General features: G+C 40.8%; 1 protein-coding gene and 1 non-coding gene across 5 annotated transcripts in view; both read left to right on the top strand.

Moving 5' to 3' along the window:
• Window positions 1-26,678, top strand: part of SCHIP1 (schwannomin interacting protein 1) — a 145,360-nt gene that overhangs the window by 71,669 nt on the left and 47,013 nt on the right. Inside the window, exon 1 of one of the 4 annotated variants that reach the window (XM_055569225.1) lies at window positions 10,840-11,086. The exons of 2 other annotated variants lie outside the window; for them this stretch is intronic. In XM_055569225.1, the coding sequence (XP_055425200.1) occupies window positions 11,057-11,086 (30 nt within the window). In that variant the 5' untranslated portion in view covers window positions 10,840-11,056. Of the gene's footprint in view, window positions 1-10,839; window positions 11,087-23,205; window positions 23,639-26,678 lie in introns of those variants that run through there. One more of the 4 variants, XM_055569224.1, reaches the window with a different exon arrangement.
• On the top strand, window positions 20,511-20,582 carry TRNAE-UUC (transfer RNA glutamic acid (anticodon UUC)). Its single transcript has one exon. It is a non-coding gene; the product is annotated as a tRNA-Glu (tRNA).

The raw sequence follows: 26,678 nt of genomic DNA, 5'->3' as shown, positions 1-26,678 counted from the left end.
GAACACCTCAGCCCCTAAAAAATTAAAGTGGAAATGAAAGAGTTCTGAGATGTGAATGTAATTCAGAATAGAGAACAAATGAAATTGTGAGGCTCTGGGCATTGGGAGAAGAGTTTTCCTGTAAAGCCATGGTAAGAAGTATATAACGACATTTCAGCCCAAGTTGTAGGGTCTCATTCCCTCATATCTATGCAAAGAACTTCTCTCTACCACTTTTCTGACATCAGCATATTAATTTATCCTGCCAGGGTAAGTAGTCTTTTACAGTCCTCAAAATTGAACTTGTAAATGTGTCATTTACCACAAATGTGGTGTCTCCGTACTGGTCTTGCTGAAAATTCATGTCCAGGTAGGAAAAATGAGCTGGGCTGTCCGAGAGGCCCAACTGAGTTCAGTGTCAGGTTAGGTCTACACATCTTTTGGGCACATTCCCACATCAAGCCTAATAGGTAGATTGTGCAAATCACAAGTGAATGCCCAGTGTATCACCTGAAGAGGTCTGTTTCCAGGTTGATGACCTAGTGTCAGTCTGGGTACTCTGTTTTTTCTTATCTTGTCTATAAAAAGGAATGTGAGCTGTTGCTGTATGTTGTTAGTGAATCAGTTTTAAAATAAATGTTTTTTAATGTTGCTTTCAAACTCCTGGACATGTTTAATGAAGACTATCCGGGGAATGCAGCATAAGCTATTATGAAGGACTGTTACCATTTCCAACCACTTATCTGTGTGAAACAGGATTCTCTTGGTGTGGCACAAACAAAATAAAGCAAGCATGCAGTTGGAATAAGACGGTCACTGACTTTTATAAAGTCTATTTTCAAATTTTTGTACATAAAAAATCAGTCTCATGTTCCCAGTCAAGGATTTAATAAGTAAACAGTATCAATTTGAATGAAAAATAATTTTATTCTGATTGAAAACACTTTGGTTTGTTTTATATATGAGTTTTCTTTTGAAAAGCAGGCTTGAATACTTAAAGAAAAAGTGACAGCAATTGATTCATGCTAACAATTTACTCAGGCAACTATTTTTTTAATATCTGAAATAATAGACACAGGTGGAACCATTGTCAGAATAGTTAAAAACTTTTGAGTAAATTAATTGGTGTACATTTGTAAGACTCTCAGGTAATTTTCTTATAAGGATAAAAAATTACAACCTATTTTTACCCTTCTCTCTCTCCCACTTTTGGGGCTCAGAGGATGTGGGAAGAAGTTGTGGACAATACAAATACCAAGCATCCTTTTCTCTGGGAAATGACCTTGGTGCAATAGTAGTCTCCAAGTCCACTACCAGGCACTCCTCCAAGAAGTCTCAGACCAAATTAAGATGCTCAGATCACAGCTTATTCAATCAATTTAAAATGCGTATCAAGATGCAAGGGAAAGAGATGGGATGAGCTGGCATACTTAGTGTGATATTGTGATTAGGCATTCTTCCCTCTTTCTGGCACAGAGCTCCTAAAACCCCTGGAATTTCCTAAGTGATGAGAGTGATAAAGGCGTCTCTCCTGCTATCTGTGTTAGTGAGGTGATTTTTGAACATACGTCAGGATGGGAACCAGTTGCCTGGAGGGTCAACCACAGAAATAGAGGATGGGAACTTTCAGTCCCACCTCCTGACCTGAGAGAGGCACTTGAGGTTGAATCAATCACCACTGACCTGTGATTTAATCAGCTGCACTTATGAAATTAAGCCTTCATAAAAATCCAAAAAGGACATGGTTCTGAGAGCTTCTGGGTTGATGGACACTTGGGAGTTTAGGGAGAGTGGAGTGCTGGGGGAGGGGGCGTGGAAGCTGAGCCTTTCCCCACGCCTTCCCTGTGCCATCTTTCCCATCTGATGGCGCCTATGCATAAGTGCTCAGCCACAGAGTCACGTCCGACTCTTTGTGACCCCATGATTGTAGCCCGCCAGGCTCCTCTGTCCATGGAATTCTCCAGGCAAAAATACTGGAGTGGATTGCCATGCCCTCCTCCAGGGGATCTTCCCAATCCAGGGATCAAACCCATGTCTCTTACGTCTCCTGCATTGGAAGGTGAGTTCTTCACCACTAGCACCACCTGCTCCTGAGTTATATCCTTTTATAATAAACCAGTAATCTAGTGAACGAAATGTTTCTCAGAATTCTGTGAGCTGTTCTAGCAAATTAATTGAGCTCAAGGAGGGATTTGCTTGAACCTCCCATCTCTAGCCTGTTGGTCAAAAGTGCAAGTAATAACCTGGACTTGCAATTGGCATTTGAAATGGGGAGAGGGGACAATCATGTGGATCAAGCCTTTAACCTGTGGGCTCTGATACTGTCTCCAGGTAGAGAGTGTCAGAACTGAGTTGACTTGTAGGATACTTAGTTGGTATCCAAGAATGACATGCTGTGGGGAAACGCCCTCCCCTGCACCAACTGGAATTGGTCCCAGAATCCTACTTAGGATATGGTACAGGAATGTGAAGGACTGCACTGCCTGAGTCTAGGATTAGGTAATATTTGTGTATCCAACCTTTCTGCCACAACCACCTTCCTTGTTGATGATACAGTCAGAAGCCAGGGTTGAGGTTTCAGAGAGGAGGCCCAGTTAGACAGAAAGTGTCTGCCAATGACACACAGCCTGCTTGATCAGAGACACGGGGCAAGTCCCTCAGGCTCCCTCTGCAACTTGCTCCCTCACCTGATGAGCAGTTGTGGAATTGTATTTCTTGGGCAGAGGACAAGTAGGGACAGAATGTGTGCCACCAGTGGACAATGTAAAATCTAATGAATATTGAGGGCCTGGGGGTTGTTTAGCATGTCATGAATATTAAGTGCTTCTCTAGTCTTTCCATCCCTTTCTGTTTAGCTTGAATTACTAAGGCATCCAGGTTACTAACTTACTCTTTAATACATCACATCTCATGAATTCTGCCTCATTGTCTAAATCCTGCACATTTCATCTGTGTCTCACAACCCTTTACATACTTCATTGTCTGTACTTAACACATCTTATAGGTTTCATCTATCCCGTTTGTTTTTCTTGTTCTTATATAGCATTAATCAGCATTTCTCGAATATTCTCAAGTAATACAGCAACACCTTCTACAAGATATCTTGGAAGAGCTTTTCCCACACTGATCCTCCTTCTCTGATTCCATTCTAGCCAGCCTCCCCATCCTTGAGGTCTTTCTGTCAAGGACCCAATCAAGATGCCAGTCTGTGCACTTTCATCTTTCCGCATCTCCACTACAGGCTCCTCTTTACTCAACATTTCTTTGTAATTTCATTCCCCATATCTTCAATTTCAAGGCTAAATGAAGCCCTGTTATGTGCTCCTGATCTAACTCATTCAGGATCTGGTCTTTCCAGTTATTTTCCATCAGTTTTTCCCTTCTTCCTGGCTCCTTCCCTGATGCCCACATAGACATTTGGATCTCCTCTATCTTACAGATCAACCACAACAACCACCTCTCTGATTCCATTATATCCTCAAGCTATCAACCTGATGCTCTAATTTATCCACAACCTTCTTTACAAACTGCTCTCTACTCAGTCCTTCAACTTCTTAATGGCTTGTAACTTGGTTTCTACCCCTAACACACTAGTATTGGAATTATTCTCGAGGGAAACTGATGACCTCCCAGTTGTCAAATTTAACAACTGATGGTTGTGCTTCCCTGCAGTATTTGAAACCCTGGAGCTCTCTCCCTTTGATCCCCCACTGTGTTGGTTTTCCTCTTCTCCTCACCTTATCACCCCACGCCCCTTCCTTCCTCTTGCCCTCTAAATGCTGGCTTTCACCCTAGGGGACTGTGTTCATTGTCTATTGCTGCTGTAAAAGATCACCTCAAACTTAGTGACTTAAGTCAACATGCATTTGTTGCTGTTCAGTTGATAAGCTGTGTCCAACCCTTCTCTACCTCATGGACTGCAGCATGCCAGGATTCCCTGTCCTTCACTATCTCCCAGAGTTGACTCAAACTCATGTCCATCGAGTCGGTGATGCCATCCAACCATCTCATCCTCTGTCGTCCCCTTCTCCTCCTGTCCCACCTTCAATCTTTCCCAGCCTCAGGATCTTTTCCAATGAGTCAGTTCTTCACATCAGGTGGCCAAAGTATTGGACTTTCAGCTTCAGCATCAGTCCTTCCAGTGAATATTCAGGACTGATTTCCTTTAAGATGGACTGGTTGGATCTCCTTACAGTCCAAGGGACTCTTAAGAGTCTTTTCCAGCACCACAATTCAAAAGCATCATTTCTTCAGCACTCAGCCTTCTTTACGGTCCAGCACTCACATCTGTATATGACTACTGGAAAGACCACAGCTTTGACTATAGAGACCTTTGTCAGCAAAGTGATGTCTCTTGCTTTTTAATACTCTGTCTAGGTTTGTCATACATTTATTTATTGAAATAGATAAACATACATTTATGATCTTACAATTCTGGAGGTTGGAAGTCCCTAGGAAATCTCACTGGTGTCAGCAGGGTTGTCACCTCCTGGAGGCTCTAGGGGGAAATCCACTTCCTTGCCTTTTCCATCTTCCAAAGGATTCCCACCTTCTTGGACTGGGATCCTTCCTCTGTCTTCACTGCCAACAACATTGGGCAGAGTTTTCCTCACGCTGCCATCTCTCTGGTTCTTCCTCTGTTGCCCCCTCTTTTTGCCTGATAAGGACCCTTGTGATAACACTTGGCCCTGGATGACCCACAGTAATCTCTTTGTCTCAAGGTCAGCTGATTAACAAGTCTAATCCCTACTCCCCAACCCCAGCTCTGTGGGGATTGATGTGCCCAACATAGCAATGTCTCTGTTTCTTATTAGTCCTTTCTCTTCAATCTCTCCCTTCATCTAATCCATTTCTGCAACTATCCTGTCCCTGCAGAAGACCCCCCATGTTCTGTTGGCCTGACTTCTCTTTTGAACCCCCATTACCTCCTACACCTTCAACTCAAAACTTTATGGTGGAAAATAAAAGACCACTACTGCAACCCAACCCCTCAGAATCATTTCCTCCTCCTAACTTCTCTGTTTGGTTTCACAGCACCAAGTTTACTCCAGCAGTGGTCTCAGAACTGTTCACTCTTCCAGGTCGGATCACTGGCTACGTTCCGTCAATGTATTTTTCACAGTCTCATGAAATGCATCCCTCTGTCTTCAACTTTCCATTCCCACTATCACCTCCATCCTTCCAGCCTCTTTTTATTCCTTGGACTGTTGTTGTTTCTTTTAATTCAGGTGTGGGGGGTGGGGGTGGAAATCTATTTTCTGTTCCTTTCTAGGGCCCCTTAGAGCTGTTTTACATTTATTCTAATTTTATCATGTCATCAACCCAATAAACCAGGAATTAACATCCTTAGTTTATAGATGAGGAAACTGAGGCTAAGAGCAATGAAGTAACTTTCTAAAAGTCATAAGCATTCATTTATTCATTTAAAAATATTGAGAGCCTATTATAGGCCAAGTATTAAATGTTGGGGATAATAGTACTGCATTAATTAACCATGATCTAAGTTCTAAGGAAAGTTACATTAATCTAGAAATAGAAAAAATAGACTCAAGAAGTAGAAAACCAAATGAACATGATTATTGCAGTCTCCCAGCTAACCTAGCTAAGTGTTTTCTTGCTTTTCTGAATTCCTAGTGAGCAAACAACAAAATCTCCTTGGTAGCACTTTACTCATTCAACACTATATATAGTCATTTGTATACTGCCTTATCTCCCTCACCAAACTCCCTGGGGGCAGAAACAGTGCCTCACATGGCACATAACAGGATTTTGTTTCAGCTAAGAGTCAAAGAAGATGTTCAGGAAAGTACTCTGTAAACCGTAAAGCCATTTTCTAAGGTTTATTGTCATTAGTGATGCTGGCTGTAATCTTCTTTGGGCAAGTCATCCAAGGACCCAATTCCCCTTGATGTGGACAGGGTCAATTTTCCTTACAATTCCTTTTCTTTTCATTCAGGTTTTCTGTATCATCTTACGGAAAAACCTGAATGATTTTTTTTTTTTTTTTTTTGGCCAATCCAATACAATGTCTACCAGCTTTCCGCAAGTTCCTAAGGAAAAGCTTAAAAGTTATTGCTTAAGACAATGACTCTCTTGTTCATCTTCCCCATCCCCCCAATACCTTCCTTTTTTTCCATAATATTTCATTACAAAGCTTTACAAATTGAAAAGTTTTTTAGATGACTATCCATTTATGCACCATCCAGATTCTACAATTACTGTTTTACTAAACTTGCTTTGTCACAGCTTTCCAGTTATCTTTCCATTCATTCATCTCATTTATTTGATGCATTTCAAAGGAAGGTATCACTAAACTGCCCCCTAAATACTTCAGCTGCATATCATTAACCAGATCATTTTTATTCTTTTGAGGTACATTTGACATACAATGAAATGTACAAATCTTAAATGTTTTATTCAATGGGTTTTGACAACATATACTCCTCTGGAAGCCGAGCCCTTTCAAGTCATTCAGCTTGTGCCAGAAAGTTCTCTTATACCTTTCCCAAGTCAGTCCCTGACCCCAGTACTTCACTCTTGAAACTGTATGCTCAGATGATCTGCAGATGTGACTTTTTACTACTATATTTACTATCTGAAACACCCCATCATTCTGTTCCTATTGCAAAAATTTATTTTAATCTTTTTTTCAGCTTTCTTGAGGTATAATTGACAAAATTTGTATATATTTAAGGTGTACAATGTGATGGTTTCCTATTAACATACACTGTGACGTGATCACCACAATCAAGCTAATTAGCATCCATTACTTCATATAGTTACCTTTTTTTTTCTTTCAATCCCTACCCCCTCTCCATGGCAACCACCTGTTTATTCTCTGTAGCTATGAGTCCGTTGCTCTTTAGTTCTGTTTGTTCATTTGTTTTGTTTTTTAGATTCTGCATATAAATAAAATCATACAGGATTTGTTTTTGTCTGACTTATTTCACTGAACATAATACCCTCTAGATCTATCCATGTTGTCACAAATGGAAAAACTGCCTTCTTTTTTATGTCTGAGTTTTATTTATATATATATATATATATATATGCCACAGCTTCTTTATCCATTCATCTGTCGATGGACACAGGCTGCTTCCATATCTTGGCTATTGTAAATAACACTACAGTGAACATAAGCGTGCATATGTCTTTTCAAATTAGTGTTTTTATTTTCTTGGGAAACATACCCAGAGGTGGAATTGCTGGGTCATATGGGCTTTCCAAATGGCTCAGATAGTAAAGAATCCACCTGCAATGCGGGAGACCTAAATTCGATCCCTGGGTTGGGAAGATCCCTGGAGAAGGGCATGGCAACCCACTCCAGTACTCTTGCCTGGAGAATCCCCATGGACAGAGGAGCCTGGCAGTTTGCAAAGAGTTGGACATGGCTGAGTGACTGAGCACAGCATAGCACATGGCAGTTCTATTTTTAATTTTTTTGAGAACTGTCCATACTCTTTTTCATACTGGCTGCTACAATTTACATTCCAATAGTATACAAGGGTTCCCTTTTCTACACATCCTCTCCAACACTTGTTATTTGTTATTTGTTGTCTTTTCGATGACAGCCATTCTGATGGATGTGAAGTGATATTTCATTATGGTTTTGATTCGTATACCCCTGATGATTAGTGATGCTGACCATCTTTCCTGTGTCTGTCGGTCATCTTCATTCTGTTGCTATTAATTGCCACAAACGAAAAAGTACTTTTCAGGATTTAAAGACATAATAGTTTGCTTGGTGGAAGAAACAGGAAAAATGGCTTAATGAGGCAATAGTCTAATTTTCCTCCTTTTAAAACATACCTTGAATTCAGTTTTAGGTCAAACCACTCTGCTGCCTCTCTCTTACCTTACCATAGATTTTGATTTCAAGGCCAGCCTACATTAGTTCAGTCAAAAGGGGTTTATTTCTTCAAGTCCTGTGGCCTTCATTTAGCATTTTTTATATGAACTCACTCACAAGAAAATCTGGAGGATTTTTTTTTTCTTCTTACTGCTGTTGCTGGAAGATTTATGTTCTTGGGCATGTCACCACTCTCTTAGGCCTCAGTGTCCATATCTGGAAAATAACAGTTTATCTCTTAAGTCCCCATCTAAATCTGAAACCCAATACTTTCTATGGGAAGAAAAGTTGTGAAGACCTGATAAGAAAACAGAAAGCATCTCTATGCTACATACAGAAGTATATTAAACAGTTCATCAATATTTTTTAGTCCAAAAATCTAAATCTGAAACCCAATACTTTCTATGGGAAGAAAAGTTGCGAAGACCTGAGAAGAAAACAAAAAGCATCTCTATGCTACATACAGAAGTATATTAAACAGTTCATCAATATTTTTTAGTCCAAAAATAATAAATGTTACTGTATCTTGGTAAGTTATTCTAGCTTATGTGGTCTTGGAACAGCTGATTTCTGTTAGTTTTTTTGTACTAGCAAATCATAATTTAAATTGTAACACAAAGTCCTTTCCAGTGAATGACTATAGAAGGAAGCTTGCTTGATATATTCCTTTTTTTTTAAAACCTTGTTTATACCTCTTGAGAGGGCTTTTTGACAGGATTTGGGAGACAATTGTCAGAAATCTGTTCTCCCCATAGCCACCTCTGAGTCACTTCCACTATTTATGGAACAGCAACTGTGAAGAGTGGGATCATGTTTAGGCTTTTTTTTTTTTTTAAACAACACATTATAAATGTCTTTAGAAGTTTATGTAATATATCCCGAAGCTCTCAGTTTTCAGAAGAGAACAGAGTCCAGAAAGCAACTTTTTAGGCCTTGTATAGCTTGAAAGCATGTTCCTGAGTCTTAGGGTCCTAGATTGTCAAAATAGTAGCCTGACTAAAGTTTTAGCAGCCTTTGGAGTAAAGCTGTTCTGTCTTGGACAGTTGCGACTGTGCCTCCTATATCAGGCATAAGATTTCCATTTCATCTTATTTGTTACCTTGCAAAGGAACTTTGGCTTACTTTTCCTTGCACATACTTCAGATTCCAGAGCCTTCATCTGTGCAGTTGTATAGCAAGGCACTCCACAAAGCAGCCTCTGTCTCTGTCGTATATGGATTGCTCAAGAGGGAGGAATGAAATTTAGGATGGGGATATGTTGCCTGTTGTTTGCTTTCGTTGAAGACTTTCTGTCCTCTTTTCTGTTTAAGAAGACTCATCATCTAGCTCAGCTGTCTGCTTCGTTCATCAAGCTGTCATTGGACCACCTGCCAACAAGCTGGCCTAAGAAGTCTTGTACATGTTAGTGGCCTGGCTAGCCCCTAGATTCCAGGCCCTCAAGTTTGGCAGGGTGCATGTCCAGAGTGCTTTTTCCTTGGAACCCAACGAGCCTATGCAGAAATGGCAGCCTGTGAGATCACCAGCTGGGTCTTTCCTATCACCTTTCCACTGTCTTAACCAGGAAGCTGAAGCCAGGCTTGTGAATGTGTCTCTGGAATTGAACTCAGCCAACTTCTCTCCTGTCAGAATCTCAAGTCATGAAAATTAAGAACATACAGAAAAATAGGTTTTTCTCTTTCCAAGCAACAGAGATGTTAAGTTATAAGATTAAAAATATTTCGCCAAATATCCTTAACACAAACTCTCAGCACTCTCTAAGATTGAGTTTGATATGAAAACTTGTCAAATGTGTTGATCCCACTCATCAGGCAACAGCACTTGTTTTTCTTATTAATAGCATAATGAAGACTTTGCAGTTATTAAAAAGAGTATTGAAGAAGATAGATATAGATATAGCAAAATAGCTTAAGAATGTTTTTAAACTTGGTTTAAATTCAGTCAAGATTTTACTGGGTTCCATTTGTTTGAAAATCATTTTGAGAACCACTTGTTTTTATTAAGAAACAACAAAATGAGTTGCCTGTAGCAACTGAGAAATATAGATAGGGAAATTTCATTGTGTTTATTTTTTAAATTTTCTATCGTTACAGCTTGAAGAATTTATAGGCCTAGTTGTTCCTCCTTATAAACTGAAATCCTACAATGGCCCTGAAGAAGTCCAAAACTGGCTCCTCTTTTTAGCAGAGACATGTATGGTCCAACTTGTGTGTCCTTTGATTACTACCTGGAAGTCCAGAATCCTTTCTATTATGGTTACTTACATGGAATGGTCTGTTTCTAGGATCATATTGCTGTATATATAGAGGGTGTCTATATATTCAAGTCATAGCACTGGGTTTTATATATATATATATATATATATATATATATATGACCTTTTAAAAAAACTTGCACTTTAGTTTTATTTTCATGAAATGAATTATACTGACTTTAATACTTTACTAAGCCCTCTCCCTAAAAAGTTATTGGAATAATTATTTCATCTTCTTCTGTTTGACTTAAAAAGCAAATAAGAACCAAAAATGAGTAGAAAATCAAAAGAATTCCAAAATAATATTTTATAAAAAATGAACGTCCTCATTTTAGCTATAAAGTTGACAAACACTTCAAACACTCAACACAGAGAACACCCCTTCGGTATCAAAATTAAGAATGGATTGTTTTCCCTTTCGCCTGTTCAAAGTTCTGAAATGATCCTTAAGGGCTCTCGTTTCACAAGCACCAGGCAAGCAACATCAGTGGGCAGGAAGGATGATGCCGGAGGTTAGAAATGTTCAACTGCAACATTGATTTGTGTCTGCCTCTCTCCCTCTCCCTCGCTGGCCTTTTTCCCCTTTAATGAGGACTAGAATGTTTCCACATCAGTTAACTGCCTTCATAAAGCACCAGAAGGTCACACCAGCCCCAGACTGATCCTTTTCTTTGTGCCGATAATATAATTGGCTGATTGTGCCAGTGATGAGCGCGCCCCCTCCCCCAGCCCGGTCCTAGCTCCATGTTTGTAAGCCTTACTGCTGGTTTCCGAGGAGAGCAGCTCGGCTCGCTGCGCGCTTCCCAGCGCAGGCAGTGCCACTGCGCAGGTTGATCAGCGAAACAGCATCCATTTTAATCTGCGGGGAGCCCCTGCGTTCCCCGGGCGTTCTCTCAGCCAGTGGATGCTCCGCGCTTTCCCTCCGCAGCCTCGCTGAGCAGTCCTGCTTTGGGGTCTGCTCCCTAGGATGCACTGAGATGGTACATCAGGAGAACTGTTCGTATCAGGTAAGATTTAAAGCCTGATCGTGAGGCCGGCATCCTTTGGGAGAGGAGGCCTTCCTCGTCCAGAGCAGCAGGTTGCCTCTTTCCGGTTTTTCACGGGATTTTGCCATCCTACACTCCTGGCCTCCATCACATACAGTATCTGAATTGTAATTAGATTTTCTGGGGAGTAATGGGGCAGAAAACTCTGCTTCTTGGCCTTTAAAGCATATGTGAAATCCGCTGAGGTGATCTGTGTTTTGCACATTCTGTATGTCTCTGCAAAATAAGAGAAATCGCGTTAAACTTTGAATTTAAGGGGCTTTGGAAAAGATAAATCTGGGTGGAATTTCACATAGATAAAAGGGAAAAATATTTTTGCTCATTGCATAGGAGGCAAGTTGCTTCACGTCTAGTTTTTAGGATTGTCTTGAAGGAAATTATATAAATCGAAAGTAATAATTGATGATCTGAGAAATTTTCAAACACCAGCTGGTATGCACTTGACATTTAAAGTTGCACTTGTCTCTCCAAACTTATTTTTACTAGTATGTTGTTTTAAATGACTAGTAAATAAGAATTAAGGTACCAACATGCGTAAAAAACTCCAAATAGGAAATTTTTAGTAACATGTATTCATCTCTGTCCTTAATTTTCTGTCTGGAGTTTTGAAGTAAGCACTTAGAGGATCTCAAAAGACCAGTTCTAGAGGGTGACTAGAACTGTGGAAGCAACACTGAAAATATCCTCCTTGTAAACAGACAACGAGAAGGTTCTCAGAGTAATTTCTCTGCAGCAGTAAGCACGGCTAGTCCAAGTCGTGGATAGTTAATATCAGGGTATCACTCAACTGACTGAGTTTAGAAGCTCCAAGGGACCATGTCTCTAATTTAACAATGCCTCTTCCTTGTGTGAGGTGAGATACTTGAGACCAGCAGGTGTTTCTCAGAAGGTCGGATTTCACAGTAGTGAATGTGTGCAGGCAGAATAGTACATCTCACAAGACTCAAAGCAGTCGTTTCCCAGCTAAGCAATGTATGCCTAGAAAATATGTTTATGCACTTTTTTCTCTGCTTAATAATTGGAATTTTGTAATTGTGGGCTTGTCTTATAGTATTTTCATTTTATAGTCCATTTAGGTCCATAGATCCTAGATAACAAGATTATGCTTCATAGGAGTTCTTACCATGCATGAGAAAAGGGTCATGATGCTGAGGAAACAACAAAACTTACACATAATACAGTGGGGAAGTGGAGAGTGTCGAGTTTTATGGAGAGACTAACCTACTTATGGCATGGCTCCAGGTGATTAAATTACTATAATAATTAAAATTATTTTTCTTCTCACTTTTTAGAGAAGCTATGTAATGTAATTTTTTGAAGGCAAGATGCTACAAGATTATTCCCTAGATCTTTTCATTTGGTTGAACATGGAGTCACTGGTTTTATAAGTCACAGATTGGTCAAATATCAGCAGTGCCATCAGGAGGGGAGGGGTTGTTTAGCCTTCTGCTTCCAGAGGAAAACAAATTGATTTTCTTTTATATGAACTACAACATATAACACTGATTGTGTGTTCAATAGTTTTTGAAGTACTTATTGCTTATTTTTAGCATAAAATTATGTTCATTAGGCAGGTGATAATAGGCAATATATTCTACATCTCCATGGGGTTTTATAGAACTTTATGTGTCTGTCCTTTTGAAATGCTCTCCCTCTGTTCATAACTCAGCAAATAATGAAATATTAGCCATGAAGCCATGTCTCAATCCTACTTGGAAAACTTAGTTTTAGAACCCACCTAACATCACAGATTCTGAAAGGGCAGTTTCTCTAAGTTCTTGATGTTATCATGGTCACTGGTAATATCAACAATGATGTTTTTTAGAAATGTCCCCTTTTCTGATGAAGGCTTGCTTATTGATTTATCTATTCTTAAGGATGATAATAGAGTAGTTAAAACAAAGTCCCTAGATTAGCATCTTAGTGAGTAGAAGGAATTTATTTGTAGGACTGATTCCTTTCATCCATAATGTATGCCATAGTTTCTTTTTTTTTATCTGATTTTATTTGTGTGTTTTTTTTAAATTGAAGGATAATTGCTTTACAGAATTTTGTTGTTTTCTGCCAAATATCAACATGAATCAGCCATAGGTATATATATTTCCCCTCCCTTTTCTTTCTTTTTTTTTTTTTTGCATACGGTCATTTCCTGACCAGGGATGGAACCCACACCCTCTTCAGTGGAAGCAGAGTCTTAACCACTGGACTGTCAGGAAGTCCTGTATACCACGGTCTGTGAATGGAGAAACCCTGAATGGGGCCTCAGAGGCCATTCCCCTCAGACTCCCTTGGGTAATTTGGTGCGCATGTCTGGGCGCGTGTTGCTATTACCTTTGTCGCCATCATCATCATCTTCTGAGCAATAGCAGTCTCCAGACGACTCCTGCCCTTGCCCCTGTTCTGTGGTCTGTGTTCAACACAGAACCCAAATGCTCTCTTAAGACCTAAATCAGAGCCTGTCACCCATCTCATAATTCTCCTCCTCGGCATAAAAGCCCGCATCCCACCAGGGGCCCCCATGGTCTTACATCACCTCACCCCTGATTCCTCTCAGACTCCTCTCTCACCCCCTCTGCCCCTTCACCCCCTCTTCTCATGCTTCCTGCATGTGCTGTCCCTCCTGCCTGGCATGTGCTTCCCTCCAGGGAGCCCAGGTGGTTGCAGGTTTAGCAAGCAATCTGCCCTGTTTGGGGCATGTTTATACTAAAAAATTGTTCACTTCTACCTGAAATTCAGATTCACCCTGGCATCAGGTATTGGTCCTGTTGGTGACCCCCACAGCTTACTCTCACTTTCTTCAGATCTTTGCTCTCATGTTCACCTTCTTGTGAAGGCCTCCTCTGGACTTTCTGTGTCAACTTCCAATTCCCCAACTCTATCCCAATCTTTCTATTACACTTTACTTTTTGATTTGGTGTTCATCACCATCCATCAGACTGCATGTGCTGTGCTGTGTTCAGTCGCTCAGTCATGTCTGACTCTTGGCGATCCTATGGACTATAACCTGCCAGGCTCCTCTGTCCATGAGATTCTCCAGGTGAGAATACTGGAATGGGTTCCCATTTCCTCCTCAAGGGGATCTTTCCGACCCAGGGATTGAATCCACATCTCCTGCGTTGGCAGATGGATTCTTTACCACTGTGCCACCTGGGAAGCCCATCAGATTACATTTTTGTCTATTTTCTGTCTTCCTTAATCCACAGAAGCTCCACGGGGACAAGGATTTTTAGGTTTGTGTCCATCTGCTCTCTCCGTGCTAAGAACACGCTCTCAAATAATATGGATGGATGTGACTATTGTATGTAAAATTGAGTAAGAAAAAAGGCACTGTAAACACTCTATAGCATTGTGGTTTCTTACACTTTAATGGCCATTGGGATGATTTTCAATCCTATTCCTATTCCAACTCCCTGCCATCAACATGCCCTGATTTCAGTGTCTTAGGATCAGATTATCCCTTTATTTTTTGTTACTTTTCTCATCTGTGAAATGGTATTTTTTCTTGTTAAACATCCTGGCATGAAAGTTGGCAGGTCCCTGCCAGAGGCCACCTTTCTGCATTAACAAGTCAGTTACCATTCTCCCAATGTTTACATAAAGGGCTCAGTGAAGATTATAAAGCAGCCCCAGGAAACCATGCTTCACTTCCCAATTATTTATTGCTAATATAGAGAGTATAACTGATCCTCAGGTATTACTTTTCCAAATAGATGATTGTTTTGAAAAAGATTTTCACTGCTTCCTAGAGCTTGAACCCCCTGTTGGAGGTGGATGGATGTGCCATGCTATGAACAACTTCATCTGAGTGGGGGGATGTTCAGAGAGAAATTCTCAGGCAGAATTTTTCATGGTTGTTTTATTTTTAAAGTTTCTCAGGTTGTCGACATCTTTGTATACTTTTCTCCCTTGCAGGATTTACATTAGCACAGAGGTTACTGAGGCATGTCTTGTCATTTTCAGTTGTAGCCGTGTTAAAAGATAGAGCTATCGGCCTCCATTTTCCAGTCTTGGGAGGAAGCCAATCTCTTCAGGAAAGAGCCTTGCCCACAGCTTCGGGCCTGGCAGCCTTTAAGAGACCAGATTCCTCTACACAATCTCAGAAAGCGTCAAAATACTGTTAACTTGAAAGCACAAGCTTAGGTCAAAGGGTCCATTTTGCTTAAAAACTCCCAAAGATTTTCTCCTCTTTCCCTGCAGTCAGTTTTGGGGATTAATGTGTATATAAAACCAGTGACACACTTTTATCCCTTTCTTTCTGTTGCTTAAATTCCTTTATGACCACTCCAGATATAAACCACACTCTCATGGTCTCAGCTCCAGTAGAAATGAAAGAGGAAAAAAGTGAAATGGTATGTGAATGACCCTCATCTTTTTCCTCCCTTGGGAGCATAAAGAGACTCTCCTTCAAATGCATACCTGATCTTGAAAAAGCAGAGTGGAAATTTTCATACTTCCCCATTTTCTTTAGGATAAACTTTTGCATGGCATTTAAGGCCTAATCATGGGGACTTCCCTGGTGGTCCAGTGGCTAAGACTCCATGTTCCCAATGCAGGGGGCCTGGGTTTGATCCCTGGGGACTAGATCCCACTAGATTCACATGCCAACACTAAAGATCTTGCATGCCACAATGAAAATTGAAGATCCATTGTGTCATAACTAAGACCCAGCAAGCCAAATAAAGAAATAAATACTAAAAATATATTTATTATTTTTTTTTTAAAGGCCATGATCTGAACCCTGGACAGAAACACGCCTCCCTCCCCACCTTGTCCTCCTGCCCCCACATAGCCGTCAATCCTTTTTCTTTGCTGTGCTGCCTCAGCCTGGAATCCCTGCTATCCCTACACCTGCTTATGCCTGTTGCAAGCTGGTGCACTCTGAGGCTCGTGTCACTTCCATCAGGAAACTTTCTCCTCCTCAGTGCATCTTGTTTTTACCTCTGTAAGAACCCATTTACAGCTAGTGACATATAAATCTGCCTCCCCGATTAGACAACAGGCTCCTTGAGGACAAACACCTGATTTTCATTTCCTGCCCTATACACAGATTGTGTGTTCCATAAATGTGTGTTGGACTGATTGCATTTTCTGCAGTTGGTCCTGTTCTGAGTCCCCTGGTCCTGTTCTGAGTCCCCAGGATAATGGTTTTGCTTCGTAATACCAGAGAGGAGCTCAGATCGGTGCATTGCAACTGGGAGTGGGTGAAGGTGATCCCCCTGCATTGGGAGATCAGAGTCTTAGCCACTGGACCACCAGGGAAGTTCCCATAGTTAGGCCTTGAATGCCATGCAAAGGAGTTGGAAATTTATCCTAAAGAAAATATGGGAAGTATGAAAATTTCTACTCCTTGTATGTGGCTTATGAGCCTCTTGCCCAGTTGCCATCCCATGTGCTGAGATGAGGGACATTGTGCAAGGAACAAAATGAAAGAGACACACATTCCACCCTTCCCAGAGACAGTCATTAAGAATATACCACCACACCTACTTCTCCTTCACCAAGAGAGGTTCCCCAAGGTGAGCCTCATGGTCTGTCCCCAAGCACTTCTTCAAAGCACCCGTGGTCAGTGGAAGCTAGTAGTCATCCTCAAGACACCTTTCTTAATATACTGAATTTTGCAAAGTTTTCATAAATCTTCTTATCCTATAGAGGGGTAATTTTACTGCCTCCTGAAACACCAAATATTCCTTGGGCAAAATGATTCAGCCCAATTGAAATATTGTACCCATCACTTAGAGTGAAAGGTGTCCTGTATTGGTCTCAAATGATAAAACTAGGGAGTATATCAATTTAAGTAGTACATCAAGATATCTTAAAAAGCTCTTGCTGGGAGAAAGTAGTAAACAGACCTTCATGCCCAGATTCTAGTGGGTTGTTGTGTTGTTTTGTTTTTGCCTCCATGCATGGTATGTGGGATCTTAGTTACTAGACTAAGGATGGAAACCTCAGCCCCTGCATTGGAAGCATAGAGTTTTAGCCACGGGACTGCCAGGGAAGTCTCTCTAGTGGGTTATTTACTGGTTAACAAAAGAAAGGAAATATAGTCTGTCCCCGTTGACACCAGGCCAAGAGAGGGCTCATTTTCCAGTCCCCTCTTCCTGTGAATGAGAAAACAAGGTATCAAATTTGACTTCATTTAAGATTCCACTCAATTTAAGCCTAGTTTCATCCACAGAAGGGAAAAAAAAAATACACTGACCTAATAGGGGAATTTCAAAGCATTTAGTGCACTATTTGATACAGGCTTTTAAAATATAAGTTCAATGAAAAATAAATGAGTAAAATAAAAGTTCAATGAAGTTATTTTTATGTCTTGTTGTATAGATTTTTATTTGATTGGAGAATTTTTTTCCCTGGAGTGTTGAAGAATACGTTGTCTTCATTGTTTTGCCTGGTTGAGGGTACAGTTGTATTTTGCCTTGTTGAGATACAGTGTTTGTCTGAGGAGGGAATAACATGTCTATCACCTTAAAAATTAAGAAAATAGTTCTGGATACAAATTCATCTGCACTTGTTTTTAGGCTGTATGTCTGAAAATATAATGTATATGTTTTACCACAAAAGGAGCACAGTGATAAGTGCCCAGATGGGAGGGAAAAAAATCATTTTAACAGGGTTTCAGTATGGGCCTGATCTGAAATAGAAATTTAGTACAAGCACATCATTCCTATTTAAAGTAGCACTGAGAGCCTCAAACATCATGATTTAGACATCAAGTGATTTTAAGAAATAAATGTGCAATGCATATTTTAAGCCAAAAGTCTAGTATTTTCTCTTGGAAAGAGAGTGGTGGTGGGGATTGGAAGGAAATGGGCACATTGCGATGATACATGTCAGTGCTTGCATGGAGAGCAGAGACCTCACCTCCACACACACACACAAACACACGTGCATGCACGCACATGCACACACGCACAGTCTTGGGTAACTAAGACTTCACATGCAGAAGCTCAAGATTAATAGCATCGTATTCTATTATTTATTTATATTCTCCGTACCAAGGGAAAATGTGAGATTTTGGTGTGCTTAGTATTCCCCTGAGCACTATGTGGAAGCATCAGAAATTACCAAGCTTCCTGAAATAGAAAGTACTTTGACAAAATTGCTCGAGTTCAGAAGAAAACAGTCATCCAAAAGCCTAGTGACAATCAGCGTAGGAGAGCCATTAAGGGGGAAAGAATGCTAAGAGCACAGAGAAACATAGCGAGGGCGTTAACAATGGTCCCCCTCTGAAGCGCGGCATCGTCAGCCAGTGGCCACAGTTGGCGTTTCTCATACTCAGGTCTTCAGATGGGCGGAAAGCTTGAGCCTGTGGTCCTCAGTTTTTCTGATACGGATAAACAATTGACATTCTGTCTCCTTCCAACGCTTTAACTTCCTCCACTGCACACTCCCAATGCCATTAGTTTAACTTTTTAAATCTACAATGAAACATCCTCTGCAAAACAATATACAGATTTTCACGGTTTATCTAGCTATCAGAATACCTTAATTGAAAAGCAAAGCAAATTTAGATGAATACTGTACAAAAGAAAAAAAATAATTTTAAAAGAGATTATAAATCAGTGTCGGTTGGTGTAGCACATGGAATTTGGAGGCTAAGGCTGAAGGAGAGGCGGTGGGACGCTAAAGGGTTAATCAGGATGAAATAAGAGTTTCCATTAATAAGAATAGAAAGATCTTTTGACAGCGCATAAGTGATTTCCCAGTAATGCGGTCTGTGTTCTCAGAGTCAATAATTTCCACCAGTGGCCGATAATGATCATTTAAAAGCATTAGCTCACGTGACCAATGCGCCTCACAGTTCAAATTATGGCTTGACAGGAAACTGAAGCTCTCCATTCTGGTCCTTGAATTTCAGGGCAGGGCGGGTAAGCAAAGGCCCTTTCAACCTCAGGGATTGTAAGTGGCTCTGTGTACATTTTCTAAGAGGAAGCATTAGTATCTGGCCCCATGTTTTGCAGGCAGAGTTCATTTTAGAGAGGGCAGCGGTAGAGGAATTGAAAGATTCAGTCATCCAGTCATGTCCAGGCTCCTCTATTCATGGGATTCACCAGGCAAGAACCCTGGAGTGGGTAGCCATTCCCTTCTCCAGGATAGCTTCCTGACCCAGGGATCGAAGCCAGGTCTCCTGCATGGCAGGCAGGTTCTTTACTGTCTAAGCCACCAGGGAAGCCTGGTAAAGAAGAAACCAGGAAAAGTTCTCTGTAAGGACATGACTGACTGTTCTCCTCTTGTTTGTGCATGGCTGCTACAAAACCACCAAACATTAAGTTCAGCTCCAGTGTTCTAAGGTGGTGTTTTGCTTTTTTCATTTCCTGTATTCGTTTGAACCAGTTGGAAGTGAAATTAATTACAGTGTTGATTCCAAGCATGTAAAGTCAGGGTCTTACCACCAAGCCTAGAAATATGATCAAAAATAAGATAATGGCTTATACTGAATTTTTTCAAGGTCTCAAGCTGTGCTTCTGAAATGTAAAGTGCACTCAAAAATCTTAGAGCTCTTGTAAGACTGCAGGTTTTGATTCAGTAGGTTTGGGGTGGGAACTGAGAGTTTGCATTTCCTGTCCACTCCCAGGTGATGTAGATGCTGTGGCTGGAGGACACAGAGCAAAGCTCTAGAAAGCACCAAAGATCAGTCCTTGTGACAGGAAGATAGGATATATTTTAAGCTGGCACAAGCCATCCAGATAGTAATGATACAGCTCCTTCTGGAAAGGGTCTAGGCTACAAGCCTATGTCCTGAGCACTCACTTAGGGAGGTCGCAAAATACATTCATCACCACTGGAGACCAACTTTTAAAAGAAGGTGTTTTATCACTTATCTCTACATAGAACTTAGTAGAGGATCACTTTTGCCAAGAAAAGATATAGGGAGTAGAGGAGGAGAATGGTTTTTATTACTTTCTTGGGGCTAACCCTTGTTCCTGTTGTACAGCTGGGAAATTTCCATCTTGGATTTTGAGATGCCCTTCTCCAAAAGGTAATCTATTATAAATGTATATGTGTGTGTATATATATACACACACACACACATATATATGTATGTGGTCAATATATTATTGGTGCATATAAATTAGTTTGAATATGTTTATACATATACGTAGTTAATATTGAAAGTTCAGTCCTTTTAACTGTATATTTAAGGCCACCTTGTTAAAACCTGAAGAAGGGCATGGCAACCCACTCCAGTATTCTTGCCTGGAGAATCCTATGAAGAGAGGAGCCTAGCCAGCTACAGTCTATGGAGTCATAGAGTCGAACATGACTGAAACAACTTAGCATGTGTGCGTGCTTGTTAAAATTAAAGTCAAAAGATAATAATTAGATGTATAGTTTTATGTACTTTACTAAGTCTTGTAATATCTAAATTTTTATTGGGAATTCCCTGGTGGTCCAGTGGTTAGGACTCAGAACTTTCACTGCCGTGGCCTGGGTTCAATCCCTGGTCAGGGAACTAAGATCCCACAAGCTGCGTGGCACGGCCAAATAAATAAATAAATTTTTATAATCACATGCATGTTAGCTCCTGATTATAGATAGCTAAATGCACTAGATGCTAACCTAGGTAAGAGGCATAAATCACTGAAATTCATGGTAGGCCCTCTCCTTCAACCTGGGCAGATCCATGTTTACTTACCTCTTATGTGTATGTGGTTTCCAAAAAAGATTTCGGTTGAAAAGCACTCATATAAACTATTACTATTTCCTTCCATGGACAGCATTCCGAGGAAACATTGTAAGCAGCCCAAACCTTTCTCCTCTGTGCATGTATCTATTCAGCATATTCATTGTCCACTTAACATGTGGGAGGTGGTGTCTAGATGCTGTGGGAAAAACAAGATGAATAACACAGATCTCTGCCCTCTTAGAGAAAGGCTTGAAACTGTAACGGTGTTAGAGAAAAACCATTAGCAGTCTAAAAGCAGCAGGGTAAACCTGCAAGGAAAGTTCACTGTACAGTGTGTTAAGTCACAACTATCGATGAAGGAGTTTTTATTTCATTCCTTGAGGTCTGATCATCAGGGGACAGCGGTGACACGTGCTGCATGTTACAGATATGTGATTTAGAAAATAGTGGCAGCATGTGATATCATTTTTAAAAGCTACATTTGATTATTGTTGGGTACAGTTGTTTCTTAGAGGGGCAGACAGTAGGAGGCAGTCTCCACACCCATGTAGAATATGGGCCACAGAAGCAAATTCTGTGCTTCAAATTCTGGCCTGACCGTGAGCAAGCTGCCACTCTGGGGCAATTCCCTAGCCTCACTGATTTCTCACTCCACTGTGAAATGCAGTTTGATGATAATATCTACCTCAGAGGGTTCCTGTGAGGACTGAAGACAAATGCAAGAGGCACCTGTAAAGTACCTAGCCTATAGCAACCCCCAATAAAGGGTATGCCATGTGTGCTAAGTCGCTTCAGTCGTGTCTGACTCTTTGCAACTCCCTGGACTGTAGCCCACCAGGCTCCGCTGTCCATGGGATTCTCCAGGCAAGAATACTAGAGTGGGTAGCCATTCCCTTCTCTGGGGGGGTCTTCCCAACCCAGGGATCGAATCCACATCCCTTATGTCTCCTGTATTGGCAAGCGGATTCTTTAGCACTAGTGCCATCTGGGAAGCATGTTAATATATGTCATGTAATAAGATGCGTGCTTCCTTCATTTTAACTAGCCTCCTTTGGCAGAGTTTAGTATGCAGAGGTCCTTCAAAGTCGAGCATCCTTTATTTTAACCCCAAAGCCTTACCTCTGGAAAATTCTTGGCTTTGGGTACACACCCAGCGTATGGCAGCACGCAGTGACCAGCATGACCTCTCAGGCCTGGAGGGTGTACTGGGCTTCTTGCATGCAGGTGGTGGGACCCCTGTCCAGAGCAAGGGTCCTGGGGTCTGGAAGAGAGTAAGACGGGAGATCTCTGCTAGGAGAAGGCCTGCCCAAAGACAAGTGTGGCTTGGGAGACACAACTCCATCAGACTGTCTGACAAAGGCACAAGACAGTCTCAGGACCTGGGGTGGGGGATGAGGGTAGAGTTAAGCAGGGGTTTGGATTTGAGTTAGGGGCTGTAGAGGAAAGTATTTGCTTTATGGAAATAGTGCTACAGAAAACCACGTTAAGACAACTTTATCCTACAAGTCTTCCACAAATTGATTTTATTTTTTTAATTTGTGGAGAGAAAATACTAAAGTGATGTGAGCACGTCAGCAGAGGTGCAGATGTCAAGAACTGTCTTGAACAGCATTTTGCCCTAGAACTCTGTTCTTAACAGCGTTGAAGCTGGTCAATTCAAGCATTCACGTTGGAAAACCTATTGACTGGTACATTTACTGCTTCCTGTCTAAGCCTGTTAGACTGTAAGATTATGCTGCTAAATGGAGCCTTGGCCCTTGAATTCTTCTTTGACCTGTTTCTCCTGCACACAGTAACTTTCAAAAAAATACCGCGTATATATTTTAGTTTATGGCCATAGTAAGTTGATAACAAGGAGCGTATGTTTGTGTGCGCACTTGTTAGTCTGCTTCTTGCATCAAAACATCCTGCAGCTGTGGGCCTTTTCCTTCTCTGTACGTAAAGCCAGTAAACAAAGCCAAAAGCCATGGGAAAAGGGTAAAAAGAGCAGCAGCAAGGAACGTCCTCTTTTGTGAAAGCCCGCCACCGGCTCTTAGAAAAAAGTTGATGGATCTTTTTCTCCTGCCTATATTACTAGAACAAAGCAACGATTCCGGAGGCAGAGGGGTCCCTCTCTGTGTTGGAGAAGAATTTCATTCTTGTGCTGGGGTTTCTCCCTGAAGATAAGAGTTTCACATTTGATTTGAAGAAATGATTGGTTATAGGAAAAAGGCAAGGGGGAAAAGGCAAACATCTGTCTTACAGGTTAACTTTTAAATTATACTGTTTGGTTTTGTCATGCAATACCCGGCTTTTAACTCGCCAGTGAAGTCTGTGAGGCAGGGTTTTGCATCTATTTTTATCCCGTACACTCTATCCCTAGTTCAGAATAAGATTGCTGGCTTCCTCCAGAACTCTTATCCACACTCAGCCCTGAAGCGGGAAGTTCAGGGGTTAAATTGGCCTTTCCTGGATTGGGGGTAGAGAAGGTGCTGGGGAGAGGCATCCAGGCAGGATCAGTTCAGGGGAAGAAGGTGACAGCAGATGTGGAAAGGCTGGACTCTTAACCAGCCAAGTGTCAGGGCAGAGTAAGCCTTAGAGAACAGCAGCTGCCCCTGTGCCGGAGCGCGGAACAGACCAGGGGGGCCGGGTGGGGCGGTGTCTTTGGGACAGAAGGGGGCAAGGTCACACACAGCCGGACACAGACTCTTAGCTGGCTCTCCATGTCAGCATGAGTGGGAACCAGGGTCCTGGGCAACAGCACATCAGCCTATCAGGATTCATGGGATCTTATTTCTTAAGTGAAATTGTAAAGAGTTAAAAGGATGAATTTGGACAGTGATGGAATGGATGACATCATCAGTCAAGAATCCCTATTGGATATGGAGGGGAATTATAAAAAGGTAAGGGGGGAGAGCTCTTTTGTTTGTAAACAATCGGACCATTTTTCTAACTGGGAGAAAGATAACCCTAGAGGAGTGGCCAGATTCCACACTCTGGCCATTGCCATAATATATTCAGGAAAGCTCAATGCACAGAATCGAACGCATTAAGTTGGGAGAGTACTTCCTTCTGCTTTTTTCAGCTTGTATTCATTAACGTATTATAGCAGTAACTAGAATGCACATGTTGTTCTCCTGAAGTTGAAGAAAACTTCTCTTGTGCTTTTAGTTTCTAGTTAGGCTTTTTATGAAAGGAATAAATTTTTAAATTATTGACCTGTTGACAATTCACCTGCAAGAAGTAACCACTAGCATGTTTAATCCATCTTTCTAAGTTTGACCTTTTTTTTCAGTTTGATCTTTTTAAACAATGAAAACTATGAAGTTTTACTAAGAGAAGTGTGGGGGTTTAAAAAAAAACTGGTACAGTATCTGCTAATTCTTGGCTTGCATTTTCTTTTGCAAGTCAGTAAATATATTTTTAGTATGTTTTATATGGTAATCGTTTCATAATAACAACCCCAAGTAAAAATAGCTTTAGTTACATGGGTGAGGTCATGAAATTAAACTACCAGTATATACTTGTCTGTCCACAGAAGGCTAAACACTATGTCCTTCCCCCTTATTATTTCCTGTAAGTCAAGTGTAGGTCACGACACAGCACAGTATGAAAAATCAGGGCCTGGAAAGAAAGACCTCTTTCCCTCAGAAGCAGATGACCTAAAACAGTAGAACTTGCTCCTAAATTTTTAATTAGATCAAATATGTCACTAACTTTTTTTTCCCCCTAGACTGAGATAGAAGATCTGTCTTAATAGATCTTTATATATAATAATGTAAAATATGGCAGTTTAGATCTTATATGCATAATTGTGTGTGAGTAGGGGGGCTGTTTAAGTATATCCTTTATTTCTTAGGGCAGTTCAAAGTTTCTTTTCTTTCTCAGAAACTGAAACTTAAATTTGTAAAAGAGGTTTAAAGGACCTACAGGGTTGCTCTGTGTGGCTTTTGTCCTTTGTGATCCCCAAAAGGAAATGAGCGCCCGAGGGGATAAATGCTCAGTGTCCTGAAACCCTGACACTTCTCTGATGTCCCCTCCTGCCGGAAGTGGGTGTGCAAAAGATACTTGGGATGCTCAGAAGTCAGAGTCACTTACCCAACCCGGTAGAACAAGTGCTCAGGTCTCACGTTGCCTCTACATTCAGTGCCAAAGGACTGGTCACATTTTCTTTGTCACAGTGTTTCTCAAAAAAGGAAAGTGTAGGTCAGTTTTCACTTAGGAGAAATGAAAAACATACCATTTGCTAATGCAGTAACAATAAAGTAATGACCACTGTAGTTTTATCTGCTTAGAAACAGAGAGAGCCCAGATGCCAGGAATGACTGAACCATGATCTGTGGGCTGCGTGATAACAATGCTGACTAAAGTGTCAAACATGAAATGCTCAAGTAGCTTTAACACCTCAACAACAACAAAACAGAGTTGCATTGTATCACCCTTTATCTCACCAAGGCAGTAGCACACCACGTGTGACTTTAGGAGAAATTGTATCTCAGAGGTTAGTATAGAAGACTACTAGATGAAACTTCTAGATGTGTTTCATCTAGAGATGAAACACAGAGATCAGTATGTGTCGTTCTGGACCCTAAATCTGAGAGTTGTTCTCTAATCATTTTAGCTTTATCTACCTTTCTCAGGCAAAGTGCTTTCAAATTGTATACATATCATGGAACTATGAAGGCTTCATTATGCTTTAAAAAAAAAAAAACTATTAACCATTTCATTAAGAATGTCTAGTGAAGCCAGGTGATATAGGCCTTCTTTAAAACAAAAAAGATAAGAAAGAAGTTACCTAAAATAAAAATTACTTTTCCTAATTAGAACCTTCCTTTTCTAAGTTTTTTTCCCCTCTAACATATTTTTTTTCTTTCTTTCTTTCTTTTTTTTTGCTGTTTGGTTTACTAAGTAGAAAACTTACATACTTAGATGCCATAAAGCAGTGGTCTGCAGGCTTTTTTGATCTCATATTTATCAGTAAAATGTTTTTGAACCTAAGCCATTAACATACACGTATCCCACTCATAATTACACATGCATGCTATGTCACTTCAGTTGTGTCCAACTCGTTGAGACCCTATGAACATAGCCCTCCAGACTCCTCTGTCCATGGGATTCTCCAAGCTCTAAGAATACTGGAGTGGGTTGCCACGCCCTCCTCTAGGGGATCTTCCTGACCTAGGGATTGAACCTGAGTCTCTTATGTCTTCTGCATTGGCAAGCAGGGTCTTTACCGCTAGCGCCACCTGGGAAGCCCCATAATTACACATATACCGCTGTAAAAATCCATCTTGTGTGTATGAAATTTATACAGTAGTCCTTTGGTATCCACAGGGGATTGGTTTCAGGATCCCCACAGATTCTAAAATCCCAGGATGCTCAAGCATGACATGGTATTTGCATATAACACACACATCCTCCTGTATACTTTAAATAATCTTCAGATTACTTATAGCACCTCTCTCTAACCTCTGAATGCTCAGTCATGTCTGATTCTGTGACCCCATGGACTGTAGCACACCAGACGGCTCTGTCCATGGGATTTCCCAGGCAGGAATACTAGAGCAAGTTGGCATTTCCTCCTTCAAGGGATCTTCCTGACCCAGAGATTGAACCCACATCTCCTGTGTCTTCTGCTTTGCAGGTAGATTCTTTACCTACTGAGCCATCAAGGAAGCCTGCTTACTACTACCTAATACAGTGTAAATGCTATGTAAATAATTGTAAATACAATGTAAATATTATACAAATAGCTGCTGGATGCATGGCAAATTCACATTTTGCTTTTTGGAACTTTCTGGAAGTATTTTTCCAAATATTTTTGATCTGTGGTTGGTTGAATCCACAGATGCAGAATCTGTAGATGTGGAGGACTGACTGTACACAAATAGGTATTTTCAAAACTAAGATGTTTAAAATATAACCAAAAGCAAAAGTTTTAGT

This window comes from Bubalus kerabau, chromosome 2 (genome assembly GCF_029407905.1).
Source record: "Bubalus kerabau isolate K-KA32 ecotype Philippines breed swamp buffalo chromosome 2, PCC_UOA_SB_1v2, whole genome shotgun sequence".
In the NCBI taxonomy this organism is placed as follows: Eukaryota; Metazoa; Chordata; class Mammalia; order Artiodactyla; family Bovidae; genus Bubalus; species Bubalus kerabau.
This window is presented reverse-complemented; position numbering and strand designations above follow the sequence as displayed.